The sequence below is a fragment of the Uloborus diversus genome, chromosome 8 (assembly GCF_026930045.1).
Source record: "Uloborus diversus isolate 005 chromosome 8, Udiv.v.3.1, whole genome shotgun sequence".
NCBI lineage: Eukaryota > Metazoa > Arthropoda > Arachnida > Araneae > Uloboridae > Uloborus > Uloborus diversus.
The window spans coordinates 78,071,606-78,088,781 of record NC_072738.1 but is presented as its reverse complement, the minus strand read 5'-3'; the positions used below and the strand labels follow the sequence as shown (position 1 = coordinate 78,088,781).

The 17,176-nt window shown below is 35.9% G+C and overlaps 1 protein-coding gene across 1 annotated transcript; it reads left to right on the top strand.

The window, feature by feature from the left end:
• Window positions 1–11,167: 11,167 nt before the first annotated feature.
• LOC129228438 (N-acylneuraminate-9-phosphatase-like) lies at window positions 11,168–12,307 on the top strand. Its single transcript, XM_054863118.1, has 2 exons — window positions 11,168–11,224; window positions 11,597–12,307. Exons 1-2 carry the CDS (start codon window positions 11,168–11,170, stop codon window positions 12,305–12,307), a joined length of 768 nt encoding a protein of 255 aa, XP_054719093.1.
• The last annotated feature ends 4,869 nt before the right edge of the window (window positions 12,308–17,176 follow it).

The following is a 17,176-nucleotide window of genomic DNA, read 5'->3' as shown; positions in this document are numbered from 1 at the left end:
TATTAAAAATAATTTTAAAAAAATGCTAGTTTATAAAAAAGGTTTCAACCGATAGAGAGGATATGAATATTTTCGTGCTTTTTATGTTTCACTTATTTTTATATTGACTTGAGAGGCTTTGGTTTTTATTGACGGATAAATTTTAAAGAATCATCTTGTATTGTCAGAGAGGTTTTAAATGACAGCGAGGCTACGAGAATATTTTCATGCTTTCTATGCTTCAACTATCTTTACATTTAACTACTTCAATTCAAACCTTTAGTTCTGAAACATATAACTATCCACCAGAACTTTCATTTGATATTTCTTTACCTACTTCAAATAGCAGGAAGTTATCAATTAAACATGTGAGTTTATATGAATATTTTTTTTCCATCAATAACTTCTCTGGTTGAAAATATCGAGATTCTTTGTTTAATCGTTAGGAATTGATTCCGAGCAGGTCCCGTACCTTTGTTTAAATTGATCAATTGAAAAAAAAAAGTATGGCGGAAAACTCGTAGTCTGATGACTTGCCTGGATGCTTCATTGATAAAATTACTTTTTCCGTTCCCGAAATTGAGTAAACTAATTCAGAACATCGTCACCGACTATTGGTAATACGGTGCAATCAACTTCATAAGCGGCTCGTAAGGGGTGGGGAGGGAGGGAAGAGAGTAAATGTCCCTCCCTTTTGAAAGTAAAGGGCCTTGTCCCCTCACTTTTCAGAGAAAACTAATGGTCGATTGAAAAATGATTTTTTATAGGGCGGATTGATTGAATTCATGAAAGTAAAAATTAAAAAAATTGTAACTGTAAACGGACTTTTCTCATGTTATTTCATAAAAATGGAACTTTGAATTCGAAGAGGAAAGTCTACGGTGGCAATCCGTCGCGATTTTTGAGGCCATATTTCACATTTTTTAAAGGTCAAACACTCCTCTTTGCGAAAATTGCAACACCATGAAGGACTTACGCGAGTGAGCTGAAAATTGCAGGAAATGTAAAGTAGGGCATGATATGCAAATAATTAGAATTGCAGACCGGTAGCGCATGCGTATGCTGAGCAGCGCCCTCTGAACAGCGGATCGAATCGAATATAAATAGACGGCTGTAGCGAGGCGTGTATGATTATCGGTGGTTATATGCTAGAGTACACGTTAACTGAATCTTTACTTTGCATCTTCGACGAAAGAAAGCGAAATTTGAGCAAATTTCGGAGTTTGAACGGAGCAGAATCGTCGTCCTTCGTGAAGCTGGATTGTCTTATCGTGCTGTAGCCACTCGTGTGCAGCGTAACAGCAGCACAATCATGCGTGTTTGGAAGCAGTGGACGGACGAGGGTCGGACAGCTCGGAAATCCGGAAGTGGACCTCGAAATGTGACGTCAGCTCGCGATGACAGACACCTGGTGCGTATGGCGCTGACGGACCACACAGCTTCTTCTAGACACTTGGCAGCACAGTGGTCAACAGCTACAGGTGTTTCATTGTGTGCTTCATCAATTCGGAGACGTCTGCTGCAGCGTGGGCTGCGCGCAAGGATTCCTTTATACAGGATTCCTCTCACGCAAAACCATCGCCGCCTGAAGGTACAACAGGCCAATGTGCATAGGAACTGGCGTGCTGATTGGCAGCAAGTCGTCTTTTCTGACGAATCCCGCTTCAATTTGTGGCACCATGATGGCCGAATTCGTGTCAGGTGCTATGCCGGTGAACGGCACATTCCGGAGTGCATTATCGAACGCCACAGTGGACGAACACCCGGAATTATGGTCTGGGGTGCCATAGCATATCATGGACGATCACAATTACTACGAATTGTGGGCAATTCGAACAGCACCCGGTACATAAACGAAGTTTTACAGCTCCAAGCTATTCCTTTCCTGCAAGGATTGCCAGGGGCTGTATTCCAGCAGGATAATGCACGTCCACATACCGCCAGGACTGTCAAATCCTACATTGATTCGCAGCAGGTACAGCTTCTTCCTAGGCCTACATATTCCCCGGATATGTCACCGATTGAACATGTGTGAGATTTCGTTGGGCGGCGTCCTGCTCGTGATCCTCGTCTTGTTGCTTCGACAGACCAACTTTGGTTACGCACACAAACAATATACAGGGTCCATTATGAAAGTAATGAGCATAATGTTATTGTGACGTGACGATAGATGGCAGCACGGTAAAACTGGCTGGAAAATGTGGTGAGGGACATGCCCTTTCAATGCACCCGGTCGTCAGCTGAGTTCGAGCAGTGTGAGAGTAAATACGTGCCTCTGCTTGAAGTGTGTTTTCAACTTTTGTAACATGACACGATGGAGCGTCCGCTTAAACAACGAAACGCCGTAAAGTTTTGCGTGAGACTTAGAAAAAATGCAACCGAAACATTCCAGATGTTGCAAGAAGCCTTCAAGGACGATTGCATTTCAAGTCACAAAGCCTTCATCATTACCGATTTCCTGGCCCGGAGCAACACCCCGGTGATCCCTCAAACCCCTTGCAGTCCCGACTTAGCTCCATGTGACTTCTTTTTGTTTCCGCGACTCAAGAGAAAGATGAAAGGAAAACATTGGGAAACCGTGGAAAACATCCAACACTATGTTGCAACGTTCCTGGGAGGCATTCCCTTCAAGGAGTTTCAGGGTGCCTTTCAGGTGTGGCTAACACGTCTCCGCAAGTGTATTGATGCAGGAGGAATGTATTTTGAAGAATATTGAACATTTGTACAAATTACGATCAATAAACAAATTTTGCCAGTAAATGCTCATTACTTTCATAATGGACCCTGTAGAATACTTTTCCGCAGGCAGATATTCAAACTTTGTTTCACTCCATGCCGAGTCGTGTAGCAGCTCTTATTGCGGCGCGTGGTGGCCACACAAAATACTAATTTCTATCTCTTTTTATAGTTTGTTTAGTTTGAAAATGTAATTATTTATTTGTACCATTACCACTCAACTGTGTATTAAATTACATTCAACTATGATGCTTCCTTCATGGTGTTGCAATTTTCACAAACAGGAGTGTAGAATCAGTATTGTTAAAAGTCTTTAATACAGACCAAATTTTCCAATAAATAAGTAAATAAATAAATAAAAAACAAATTAGAACAATAATAAACAGCTTCAGGTGCCACGCCCCCTAACCTCACACACTTCTTTTGACCCCCCACTTTTTTGGTGCACCAGCCGCCATTGCAATCAACTGTTATCTAACCTAAAGTCATGTCTGTTTCGATCTGATCTGCAATACTCCGTGCATCTAACGTGTACACCTGAGCACCATTCGACCTGGATATTTCTAGAGAATTCTGTGTAGCTCAATGTACGTTAAGAAAGTTATAGATCTTTTTCGTTTTATCAAGAGAGAATGAAGATTTGTTAGCCAGCTTGATGTTTTTTTCCTCCCGCCAAACCCATTAAATGAGAGTTCTCAATTAAAAATAAGTAAATTCTGTAAAAGTTGCTTCTTTACCAGCATAGTGTAAATGCAGGGAAAACAATCTGCCTCATATGCTACGTCAGGGTTTCTCAAACTGGGTGCCGCGGCAACTTGGGGTGCCGTAGGAAGAGACGAAGGTGCCGCGAAGTGTCCATGGTATCAATATATATTTAAGGTAGGTGTGCAAAATAAGGTCATAGTTCATATACACCAATAAGGTCATCCTTTCATCGATGTCGCAAAGTAAAATTTGGTAGATCGTGACTTCATCGTTATCAGAAACATTAATTAACTGATGATAAAGTGTTATCAACAAGCAATTTCTGATTACCAGGTAACAGAAACAAACAGAAACCAGGTAACAAAAGTTACTACAGAAGAGTGATGTCAAATCTACTTGACCTTATTTTACTGTAAGTTTCGTTTCTACATGGATCACTGTAGGTTACTAGTATGAAAAAAGTTATTTATTGTTCCTCAAGCCTCATTAATGTCCCGCCTTCTAAACCGTCTTTCTTTGATAAAACTTCTGAAAAACATAAACTTAAATTTTCACTTGTTTAATTTTTTTTTTTTTTTTTGTCTTAGTTTTTATGAATCGACTGGTGAGCATGCAGAAGCTGGAGCCAATTCAATCATAAATGAGCGAGATACTAGGTTATGAACCTCAGGGTGGTCTTATTTGGTGCACTTTCCTCGTATAATAGAGATGGACAATGGGGTGCCATGAGAAAGTTCTAATTCTTCAAAGGGTGCCGCGAGTTGATAAAGTTTGAAAGCCCCATGTACTACGTAATTTAGTCGAGCATTTTAAGTGTGGCGACCTAATTCACTTCATCTCTTTCTTTTTTTTACTGATTTGTAATTTTATACTAGTATAACTTTTAAAAAAAATTGGATTATGCAGTGTGTATCATTCTTTTTCAAGCTACCTTTCCCGAAAAAGTTTTTTAGAAAAAGGTTAAAACTATAGCGCGAAAGGAAGTTTATTCCGTAAAAATACCGTTAAATACAAAAAAAAAAGTCCACAAGTAAAATAAGTTAATGAATATTTAAATGCAAAGAAATTGAAAATAGTCTTATGTGACATGAAAAATATTTGTCGTGTGTTTCCTCAAAAACTCTTAAGATAATAATTCTATTCAAAGGATCTTTTCCAGGAAAGAGATTCGCCATGACGCCTCATTACCAAATTCCTTTTATTTATTTTATTTTTTTATAACCATTTAAAAAAGATTAGCTTTGCTTAAGATAAAGTGTGTTAACCGTTAAAAAATATATATTTGAATTAATTTGGAGCCTAAGCTGAATGAACGAGAGAAAAAGAGCTAATATATTGCAAAATCGATGACAATGTATGGGAAAGTAAGCTCTCTTCCTTCTGGATGAACTTGCGAAAAAAGAAAAGAAAATTGTTTCAGCAATCAGGAATAATTTTAAATCTGTGATTGAATGCTTTACAACTTTCATAAATAGTATTTTAGTTTCTAAAATTTTTGTGTTCAAAGGGGTGGTTTCCTTCAGTCAAAAGTACTACTTTTAGTCATTGAAATGGATAGAATGAGCAAAAAAAAAAAATAATAATAATAATAACATGGACCCAGAAAATACTTTCATTTTCCCAACGGTTTTTTTTTTTAAATCAATTTTTTAAAATGTTCGATTTTTCAAACAAGGCGTGGTCTTGATGACGTCACAAATGATGCACTTTGCCGCATCTTTCTACCACGTTTCCACGTTATGATAACAAGAAGCGAATTTAATGTTGCGCTCTACGCTTGCTATCAACTATATCATTGCCAATACACGTGAGTAAAGATGCGAATTAAATATTTTGCACTGTGAATGCCAACACAGAATGGCATTTCCTGATTTGTGATATCCGGCAGAAGCCGTAAACAATGAAAGCGCACCGATTAAAGCAATTTTTTAAAAATATTAAACTTAAACAAATTATTTAAAACATGGTCAGATCCTATGTTTTTAAACATGCTCTTTCAGAAAAAAATACTTTTAAAATTTTGGAAACGATCCCATTGTCATTTCAGTATTAGAATGATATTTCACCTTATTATATGTTACTCTTCCAGTCAGCAAGTCGCCGAAATTCTCAATTAGTTCCACTTTTAGGACATATTCTTTCCCTTTTCTTTCTGGTATATTGCATGTAGTTCAGCCTTAGTACAGGCTTTGGGCGGTAACTTACTGATAACGATTCGATGTTTCACAATTAATCTGTTTTGACATTTTATGATTTAACTGCCAATCTGAACTTTCCTATGCATCGCAAGAAAATCGAACTTTCAAAAATTACCGTGCATTAGGACCATTCTCACAGAAACGGTTATTTTCACATCCCTGTAATAATTTACAAATGTTAAATGACTCATACATATTGTTTGGGGTTTAAATATTTTTCAGGATAGAGTTTAACAAGATCATTAAATGTAAAAGTTCTATATTTTATTTTAAATGCCTTTAATGTATGAGTCTAAAGTACCCCAATGTCATTTCCTCACTTGGCTCCACTGTTATTAAAAAATAAACAAAAACTATTTCTAAGTAAACAAACAATGAGTTCACATTTTTGTGGTTTCTATTTAAAAATATTGAAGTATTTAAACAAAAACAAACATGTAAAATTTAATTTTCAATAAAAATTAGTTCACGTAATTATTTTTAAATTTTTTCCCCAGCGGTAACTGTCATTCTCTCACAACAGACAATTTCCATCCCAAAACCGCAACGAAATAATATTTTTCAGCAAAAAGTTTAGTTATTTACAGCTGGAAACCCAAACAAATAGTGCAACATATTTGAGTCCTTAATTTGACGGAAATTACAACTCGATATCTATATGAAAGCATAAAATTAGAGAAGGGTTTTTTCGTCCGTCATTCCCTCACATCTGTTTTTCACAGAAAAATAAAATAAAATAATGCATGAAAACTGCATGATCATAGGTTGCTTCTTGGTTTGTGAATACTTGTATGCGAAGAAACTCAAATATCAGTTAGGCATAACTACTAGAATCCAATTTTAATGAATTCGTCATTCCCTCACTAGTGACGGAATGACGTTTAGCTGAGTTTATAATGTTGAGGGTATAATGCTATTCAAAAAATATATTTTTACAGGATCAATATTTTTTTCATATAAAGCCCTTATATATATCTATCTCTATAAAAGGTTTCATCTGATTCCACTCCCTCGAATTTTTCTGAATAAGCTCAAAATGACTTTTTATGAGAATTAGTGTTCGCCCAGTGGTCGAAACTCGACCATATTCATAAATGAATATTTGAGAAAACTTGAATGAATTTAATTATTTCCAACATTTTTATTTCCAATCTTACTCATGTTTACTGCATATTGAGGGAAACGTACAATTTTTATACGTACATACAATACCAAACAGTAGTAATTCATTCCAATTTTACTTTTTGTCTGTTAATCTTAAAATAAATGGATGAAAGGGGATATTTCGGTAATGGGGTCATTTCTGAAATTTTAAAAGTATTTTTTTTTTTTTTTTTGAAAGAGCATGCTTAAAAACATGGGTTTTAGCCATTTCTTTAAATAGTTTAAAAACAAATTAATATTTTTAACAAATATTTTAATTGGTGCGCAGATTGAAATTCATTTTTTACGCTTCTGCACATTGCATCAAAAGCGATGAAATGCCATTCACTGATGCCATTAGCGCCCATCGTAAACTATCAAACCCCAAAACGCGGTTGACAGCAAAGCGTAAACATTTAGAGCGGCAATGGAACAGCACGCCAAGGTACATCACTTGTAATGTCATAAAGACAGCGCCTTATTTCCAGAATCGGACTTTTAAAAAAATTAATAAAAAATAACTGTTGTAAAAAGTTTTTTTTCTGGTTCCATGTTTTTTTTTTTTTTTTTTTTGCTTATTCTATCAATTTCAGTGACTAAAAGTAGTATTTTCGACAGTAGGAAACAACCCCATTGAGAAATTGGTGTGTCGTCAAATTCTTGGTTTGAACAATTTTATTTTAGATACCTTGTGATAACCCTATTCAAATAGATTATTTTCTACTCTTTGTTTACCTATGCAAAAGAAAAACATTTTGGCCCTGGCATTGGAAACAACAAATTTGACGCCAATGGATAAAAATCGCCAATTATCCAATTTTCGAAATCTTCCCGTATGATGCTTCATTTCCCCCGATGCTTCATATCAAGCATCAAAACTCAGTTTAGACGTAAAACTTCTGTATGAACAATATTACTTATAAAGCGTCTACTATTATTGAGTAAGTTGCTTCTTCGTCCTTAGAAATATAAATTTCCAAGTAACAAATGAACGAACTCTACTCTTGGCAACTGTCCATTCAAAAACACTGGGCGTCGCAATAATAGTTCATTTTTAAAAAAAGGTCGTCTTTGTGATTTGTGTAAGGTTAAGAGCAGTGCATAACTGATGTCAGACTTTTCAACATTTTCGACACTCTCCCCTCTTTGTCACAAAGTTTCGCACTTCACCATACCCCATCTTCCTTTAGTCACATGTCACGCTGTTCTTCATAACGTTCCTATTAAAAAAAGGTTTGTTGTCCCATTCTTCCCGCTGTATGTTCCTCTTGTCATTTCTTTCCTCTCCCTTGTCACAAACTGTTACTATTTCGTGAACTCCACCTCAAAGCGGGACTTCGTTCGTGGATTGCCCCTATTTTGTGGTTACGGTAAGCAAATATACATTTCCCTACTCTTTGTTTTCGTATGCAAAGAAAAACACTTCTCGCTCTGCAATTGGTGCCAAAAAATTGACGCCAATAGATGAAGAGCGCCAATTTCCCAATTATCGAAATCTTCCCGAATGAAATGATGCTGCAAAACTCAGATTATACGTAAAACTTCTGGATGAACAATATTTCTTTTTAAAAGTTTAATATTATTCAGTAAGTTGCCTTGACCTCTGCCATTAGAAATATAAAATTTCAAACAGTAAAGTGAACGAATCCTACTTGCTACATTAAAAATTGTCCATTCAAAAACACTGGACGTAGCAATAATAGTGCAATTTTATTTTAAAAAAAATCGTGTTTATGATTTGTTTACGATTTAGAGGATAACTGACTAATGCACTTTTCAAAATTTTTGATCTTTCTCCCCTTTGTCGCAATGTTTCACACTTCACCATACCTCCTCTTCCCGTTACTACATGTCACACTGTTTTCATAAACGATCTTATCAAAAAAAGGCTTGATGTCCCTCTGGTCAATTATTTCTTCCTCCTTGTCACGGAGGGGGGGGGGGGGGGGGGGGGGATTCATTCATATTCAGCTCCTTGCAAATAAAAATTTCTCTACTCTTTTTTACGAATGCAAAATAAATATATTTCTCGCCGTGGCATTGGTGCCAACACTGGATAAAGTTCGCCAATTTCACAATTTTGGAAGTCTTCCTGAAGTAAATGATACCGCGAAACTCCTTTAATACGTAAAACTTCTGTACAAGCAATATTTTTTGTAAAAGTAGGTATGAACGTTGCCGTTAGAAATAAAAAATTTCCAACAGTCAAATGAATTAATTCTACTTGCAGCAACATATAGTTGTCCATGCAAAAGTATTGGAAGTCGTAATAATACGCCAATTTTATCAAAAGTTTCACCTTGAGATCTGTTTGTAGTGATAGCAGCTGTAGGTATTATTGGGAGCTGTGTGTGTGTGTGTGTATGTGGGTGTGTGTGTGTGTGTGTGCGTTTTTGTTAGAAAATGATTTTTTTTAAACTGAAAGTCCTCCATCACTCCGGAAAATGATTTATTTAAAGATTAAAATCGAGGAAACGTAATCAAAATGAAAATATTTCAAATGCCCGTAGTTACCCAAAAAGCCTAAATAAGAAAAACAAATACAAGTATTTCATTTCTTTACGCTCAAGTGAGAAATGACAACACCACAATATTATCCAGCAATTTCTTCACGCTAACTATGTCGCGTGAAAAAGCAAATAAAAATGAATTATCAACAAATTTTAATTGCTTCTAGCGCATTTTCTAGCGCTTCTAGCGGGTTTGCGTTTTTGCTCGGTAAACCGAGTAGAACGTGTTTCAAAGTATTTTTCACGAACTTTCCATCCATACCAAGTTCGAAGCATTAAAATGCATTTTCCGTGTAGAAAAAGTGGGTTAAAAAATGAATTAAAACTTAATGTTTCACGCTTCCAACAATGCATTTCATCAATGGAAAAGAGATAAAATTAAAATTTTTGAGTTTCGCTAACTAAAAAATGCTTATAACTTTTTTTCTAGTGGATTTAGGTTATTGGATCTTGGGCGCACTGACAATTTTTTCGTTAGGAGTATTTTTTAGAGACCTTTCCAACCATATCAAATTCGAAAAATTCGACCATCCGTTCGCGTAGAAAGAGCCATTTAGGACGAAAATGCGTTTTTTACTAATATCTCCGTTAATTAGCGTTCGATTTCAAAAATTTTTGTTGATGACACTAAAACTCGGCAATAGCTACTGAACAAAAAAAGAATGAAGGAAATCGATTCACAAACAGAGGAGGAATCGGTACCGAAAGAAAACGGCTTGCCTATTAATATATAAAGATGACCCATTAAGAACACACACAAATCTCTCCATCTACTTTTATCATACTCGAGAAGGCAATGAAAGAGTTTGGCGCTCTTAAGGAAGCCAAAAGTCAAAAAAGGTGGATAAACCCGGAGATTATATGTTTTTATTCGTTTAAATTGTGCCAAACGGTCCAATTTACTTATTTACTAGTGGTACCCGCACGGCTTTATCCGTAATAGACGAATTAAAAGGTCTTTTGGTTCGCCTGTATATTTACAAATAATGTATTGTGAATTTTCTCGCCAATTGGCTTGTACCCATGTTACGGTTCCACGTTATGATAATTTTGTATCTCGCCAATTGTCTTGTGCGTATGTTACGGTTCCACGTTATGATAATTTCGAAATTTACTCGTCCATCTTATGATATTTTTGTTCTTAAAATTGGAATAGAAAAAGGACCACATCGAATTTTCGAAAGATCGCTTCGAGGTGCACACCCCATGCTACAAACTAACTTTGTGCCAAGTTTCATGAAAATCGGCCGAACGGTCTAGGCGCTATGCGCGTCACAGAGATCCAGATATCCAAACATCCTACAGACATCCTCCGGACAGAGAGACTTTCAGCTTTATTATTAGTAACAAAGAAAAGATAGAGATTAATTTTTACTTCGGCTTCTTTGAAGTGAGTGCGTGAGTACGTCAGTACGTGCGTGTAAGCTATGATTTATACCGAACATTGATTTACTGTTTAATTTTGTCACGTCAGTGTGAAAGCTATCCCATTATGAAATTTGGTACAAAATTCTTTTGGAGCATGAAGATTTGAGCCTCGAAACATTTTTCTGCAATTAGAATTTTTCTCCGTTTTTCCCCTAATTGTAAGCTATTCTTTCATACAAATTTACCAATAAAGGGAAGTAATATTTCATACACATTTATGATTTTTATGTTACTTGAAACACTTGATCAACACCCCCCCCCCCTCCTCAGATGAAGTTTGTTCAAAGTCTCCGAATTGAGAAATTGTTTTTAGCAGAATTCGAACTCCAGGCCTCTTTAATCAACCTCAATCCACTTGAAAATTTATTCGCATTGTGCTCGAAAATAAAAATCGAAAATAATAATGCTTGGAATTTATTTCCGCAGCCAAAAGCTATCGTTTTCATTACCGAGCGAGTTCCACTAGCTATGAAAAAATCAAAATTGAGTCCACAATTAGAAAAGATTCCATCCAACTATTTTGAGGTTAGAAGAAACAAGTTTTTGAGTAAGTTCTATTCACATGACGTTCATTCAGAAGTCTTTTTTTGCAAAGGGGTTCTAAATAACTCCAAAACACGTACGCGTAATCCTCATTGCTAGTTATCAGATTTTTATCTTTACTTATTAAGTTTGTCATTAGATGAGGTAACTAAACAGAACTAGAGACAAGATTAGGAAAATTGATCCAGATTTCGTTTCTGAATCAAATTACGATGGTCGATCATATTGCATTACCGTACTTTATTAGATAAATTACCCTGTGCAAGTTAATGCGATAAGTTTACTAGAACATTTTGTCCAATTTCGTTACATTATTTTACTGGGGTCTGAACAAAATGTTTCTCTTTCTTTCAGGTCTTTCAGTACCTCCAGAACTGCAACGTACGTCGTTCTACAGCTCGCGAAGCAGTCGACAAATTCTACAGCTTCGTCCGAGAAACACCCCAAGACCCATCCAACGAGGACGGTGACGTAGATGCTTGGAGACTGATGCTGTGGAAGCAGGCCTTGGGGCCAGGCCTCTCAGCCAGAGCCTCCACGGCCTACGCCATTTGGAAAGAAATCCGAACTCGGCACCTATGTCTGGGTGCCGAACTGGAGGACCTGCTGTTGGAATTACGCAAGTGCTACAAGTTGGGTCTCATTACCAACGGGCCATCGTCCGCCCAGTGGGACAAAATCCGACGGGTTAATGCGTCCAATTACTTTGACGTCATCATTGTGAGTGGTGACGTCAAGCATGCCAAACCAAGCCCAGCCATTTTCGAGGAAGCCTTCAGAAGGCTGGATGCCTCCTCTTTGGAATGTGTTATGGTGGGTGATAGATTGGACACCGATATCAAAGGTGCCATGAAAGCGAACTGCGCTGTGACTGTTTGGGTGAGTGATAGTGATGCCTCCTTAGAAGACGTGCACCCAAAACCAGATTTCAAAGTTTCGCACGTCAGGGAAATTTTGGATCTTCTCCCTGAAAGTAAAGGTTTTTCTTCTTTGTGTAAGAACAGGACATTAGGAGTTTTCCACAGTTTGAGAGATGATGCGCAACAGTGGAGGAAGGATCATTAGGAATTGTTTGAAAGATTCGGACGATGTCTCTCCTGCATCTTTTTGCATTTTTAAGCTATGCAATAGAAATGTTGGATCATAAAGTTAAAAATAAGGGCATTACGAACACGATTAAAAAAAACTCATCAATGACAAAAATTTTAGATCTTCTCGCTGAAAGTAAAAAGAGTTGTGTAAGAACGTTGGGAATTTTCCACAGTTTGAGAGATGATGTGTAGTAGTGGAGGAAGGCTCATTAGAGTTTGCTTGAAAGATTCAGACGATGTTTCTCATGTGCCTTTTTCACTTTTTTTATGCTATGAGAAAGAAATGCTGGATCAGAAAATTAAAACTAAGGTTTTTTCTCCCTCGACTAAAAACGCATCAACAGCTGAAATTTTGAACGTTCTTTCTGAAAGTAAAGGATTCTCCACCCTGTGTAAGAACAGGACCTGGGGAGTTTTGAACAGTTTGAGAGATGATGCGCACAGCAATGGAGGAAGGATCATTAGCAATTACTTGAGAGATTCAGACGATATTGTTTAGGTCTCTTTTTTTTTTTGCCATCCAAAATAAATGATGTTTTAGAAAATTAAAAATAACTTGCACGATTAAAAAAACTCACCAAATGACAGAAGTGCACCTGCTATCTTTTCGCTGAATCGCTATTCTGGGAGAAAGATGTCCTCATTCGTATAAGAGCAAAATATTAGAAAATTTTCGAGATGTATGATAAGGTGCCAAGTTTAGGAGCATGTTCATTAGCAGTTCTCAAGGGGAAATACTTCAGAAAAATAATATACAACAGATAATAGTGTCTAAATTGCTCTCTTTTTTTGGGAGGACTACATTTTCCTGACAGAGGGGAAACTTTCAAAGTGAGAGATAACGTTAAATGCGAAGTTAGAATCATTAGTACATAATGTTAATACTAGAAGAAATTAACATTAAAAGAGAAAAACATGCCTCCTTACCTGCACTTGAGTGTTCTGCTGTCTTACCAACCACCCGCTCTCTTTTATCTTCATTATTCCGATAGCCTGCTACAATTTTAAGCTTAAAATTAAATGTTAGCTTCTGGCAAAATTTTCTAATTATCAAAACTTTCACTTTGGATTACAATAATTCCAAGGTCACAACCACACTAAGGGAAGTAAGCGAACAGATGCCATCTCAGCTTACTCAGAAACTAGGGGCATAGTTCTCGGGGGAAGGGTGCGACTGGATCGAAATTGGAGTTGTGTAGTGAGTTTTATAAGCTTTATAGGGGAAGGGGCAGCAACTTAAAAACAGGTTTTAAGTTGCTGCCCCTTAACTGCCCCTTTAAGAAGGCTGTTTCCCTTAAGCAAGGGAACCAGCAATTTAACTGATCATTTGCCTTGTCCATGGCATATACTAATTTAAGCATAATTACAAAAAAAAAAAGGTTATGTTTTACAATGACTTTTTTAATGATCTTTACAAATAAAATAACTTTTTTTTTTTTTGAAGCATTGGATCTATAACACCAAAAGATAAAACAGAAAAAGACATATCTGTAACTATTTAAAAAAAAAAACTTATTCCAAGAAGTTTAGGTGGTCAATGGCACACCATCAACTTTACATCTGGTTAAGTACATCTTTTGCCTATCACTGAGTTTTTCAAGTTCATTCTAACTGTTGAGTAAATTATAGGGAATGTAAGTGACAAACTTAACACTTTATGAACAAAAAGTGAAGTGACTTCGCTTAATTCTTTTGAAATTGTTGTCACAAGTTGATATTCAATGGGGTTACAACAAAAAATTGGATCAGTCTGTGAATAAGCTGTTGATAAGATGATCGCCACGTTACGATCCCTCGTTGAATTGAGTATTTTATTCAATTATATCATCAATAACTGATTATTTAGTCATTGATTAAATGATAAATATTGAAAGATCTAATGCAAGCATGGAAAAGTCATGAATTCGTCAACGGAACTTCTTTTGTTTAACTCTGATAGGTCTATTAGACATTAGGCCATATAACAAGAATGATCTTAATTACACAGTGACTTATTTTAGTTCGTTATAGCTGCTGATTTGATGACTATTACTGAATAATTTGATGATTCTTTTTGAATGAACTGTCATCGCATTGAGCAAATCTCTTCTTTTCTTGTGTTGATTACTTGATTTGGTAGCAAATAGCTGATACGAGGAACCTTCAGAGTAAACTCGAGTAGATATGATTTAATAGCTTGGCATCTTCCTGATTTATCAAGAAAGTTCCAAGAGCAGACATAACCGAAGCGGAGACAGAATTGTACGTAAGAAAATATCAAAAATGTTACTCCCCAGCAATTTTTGCAAAGCTACGGAATCCAGTGACTTGTTCGCTTTCATTGGGAGCTTAGTCAATCTGAGCGAGCCGTAATCGAGCTGAAGCCGATACACTTAATAAATACGTTCAATTAATCTTTGAACCGGTAGGTAAAAATATTTTCCACAACAATGAGAAGTCTGCATTCATGCAACTTGTAGAAATTCAGGAAACCTTTTGACAATGATACCTGATCTTCACAGGAAGTGGATAAAAGCCAGTGAAATCCCGAAACGTTGCACGGAAATTATCAGGAACGTTTCTTAATTTTTTTAGTGTTATTTTGACCACTTTTGCAATGCATCTAGGACTAATGGTTGCGATAATAGAGGTCTTGCAAGTTAAACACGGACACGCTACTAATAACGATTTTTTTTTTTTTTTTTTTTAGGTGTAACGTTTTCATACTGAAGCAAATAGTTGCTGAATTCAGTGATTTTTTTTTCTTCTAACACTTCAAAACTCGCTCAGTTTTGCGGAATAGTTCAAGGGCACACGTTTTTAAATAATGCACTTGCACATAATTCCAGTTTCATAAAAGAGTGAATACAACTGATTTTAAAGACACAACAGTGATCTGCTTGTAAAACTTTGACGCTGTGATAAATGTGCTATTAGGCATTATTTCCATTAAACTATCTGCTGGATTCAGAACGTAAAAACTCTATGTTCCTTATTCTGGAGGGCATTTGTTTATCATGCCCATTTGTAAGCGTTTATTGTTCATTGCTGGTCAATTTAAATGTATTTAGAAATGCTGCATCTTATCTCATGTAATCTTAATTGTTTATATATGCCAGTAAAGTATTTTTTTTTTATCTTTGTGGTTTTACTTTAGCACTAAACACCCGTGACATAAAAAATTGAAGGAAAAAAAAATACAAAAGGAGAAATTCAATGAAGAAGTTTACAGCTCCCTGGGTGGGTTTATAGGATATTGTGCATTAGTTTTAGTCTGGATCCATTTAATTAGTAAAACAAATGTTTTGAGAAAAGAGAGAGAAATATACAGTAGAACCTCCATTAAGGGACACCTCTGAATAAGGGACACCTCTATTTAAGGGACTTTTTTCTGGTCAAAGTCCCTTTGAATAGGAACTTCCATGTATTTACCTCTAATTAAGGGACACTCTGTTTAAGGGACAGCCAAAGAGCAAAAAATTCCAAAAAATAAATAAATAAAATAAATAAATAAATTAATTAATTTGAATTTTGACATCTTGAATTCAAATTATGTTTTTCGCAATCACGAGTGTGTATGTAGGCGTGTGTGTTTGTATGTGGGGTTGTGTGTGCTTGTGTGTAGGGGGTATGTGTATGTGTGTTTGCATATGTGCTTGTGCCTGTGCGCAGGCATGAATGTGTGGGTAGTTGTGTGTATATGTTTTTGTGTGTGTATGTGTAGGTGTCTATATGTATGCATGTGTGTATGTGTAAGTATGTAGGTGTGTGTGTGTGTATGCGTGCGTGTATGTGTAGTTGTGTATTTATGCGCATGTGTGTAGGACATGGATGCAACCTGGAGACGGCTTTCGCTAGAGGAGCAGCAGCGTGAGGAGCCCGCCGACGGTGATGGTGCAGAGGGTGGCGGTGGGAAAATAAAACGATAGCACGCCAAAAACAGTCAAGTGAGAACAATAAGCAATCGTGATTGCTCAAAAAAAAAGCTAGAAATAATGTATAAGCACATAAGAAATAGTGATTTTACTGGAATTCAAGTTTCACTTTTCCTCTAAAAATTAGTTGAGATAAGTTTGACATAAACATGTGTAAAGGAAACAAGTAGTGCATTGTAAAAAAGAAAAACTTGCTGAAAATAACATGCATAGTTTGCCCTCTCAACAATTTATTCAAGTAGGTTCAGGGCCGACGAAGAGTGCACAGCAACTAAGTAGCTTTGTATATAAAATTTTAAAAATTTGAACATTAATTGTAATTCACATAGTATTACATTGTAAATTACACGACATAGAGCAAATACATGTAATCAATTACTTCAAAATTATTTCTGTACGCTACAAAACTTTGCCATTGCAATTTTTTTAATTAAATTTTAATTAGTAAAATAATATAAACTTAGAAATGTGAATAGTTATGAATTTTATTTAACGTAATGAGACATTTTCAGTATTTAATCTTAAGTGTTAATAGTTAATGTTTATTGTGATATTATGCTACTAAGTACACAGCATGCATCAATTCATCCACCTCCGAATAAGGGACACCTCTATTTAAGGGACAAAATGTCTGGTCCCCTTAGTGTCCCTTATTGAGAGGTTCTACTGTATTTATTTATGAAATAGATGGAGTCGTAATAGTTTTTTAATTTTTTTAATATTTTGCTCATTTTCGGAATTAACTCTTTTTTTGTTATTCTATTTCATAAATTGATAACTGTTTATTTGCATTTATCTTATTTTATCAATTGATACCCTCATTTGATGAAATCGAACTAGAATTTCCATAAAATTCATTTTAGAAATAATCTTTTTAAAATCATATTTTAAGCAAAAACTGCAACACATGTGCTCAAATGTATTTTTAA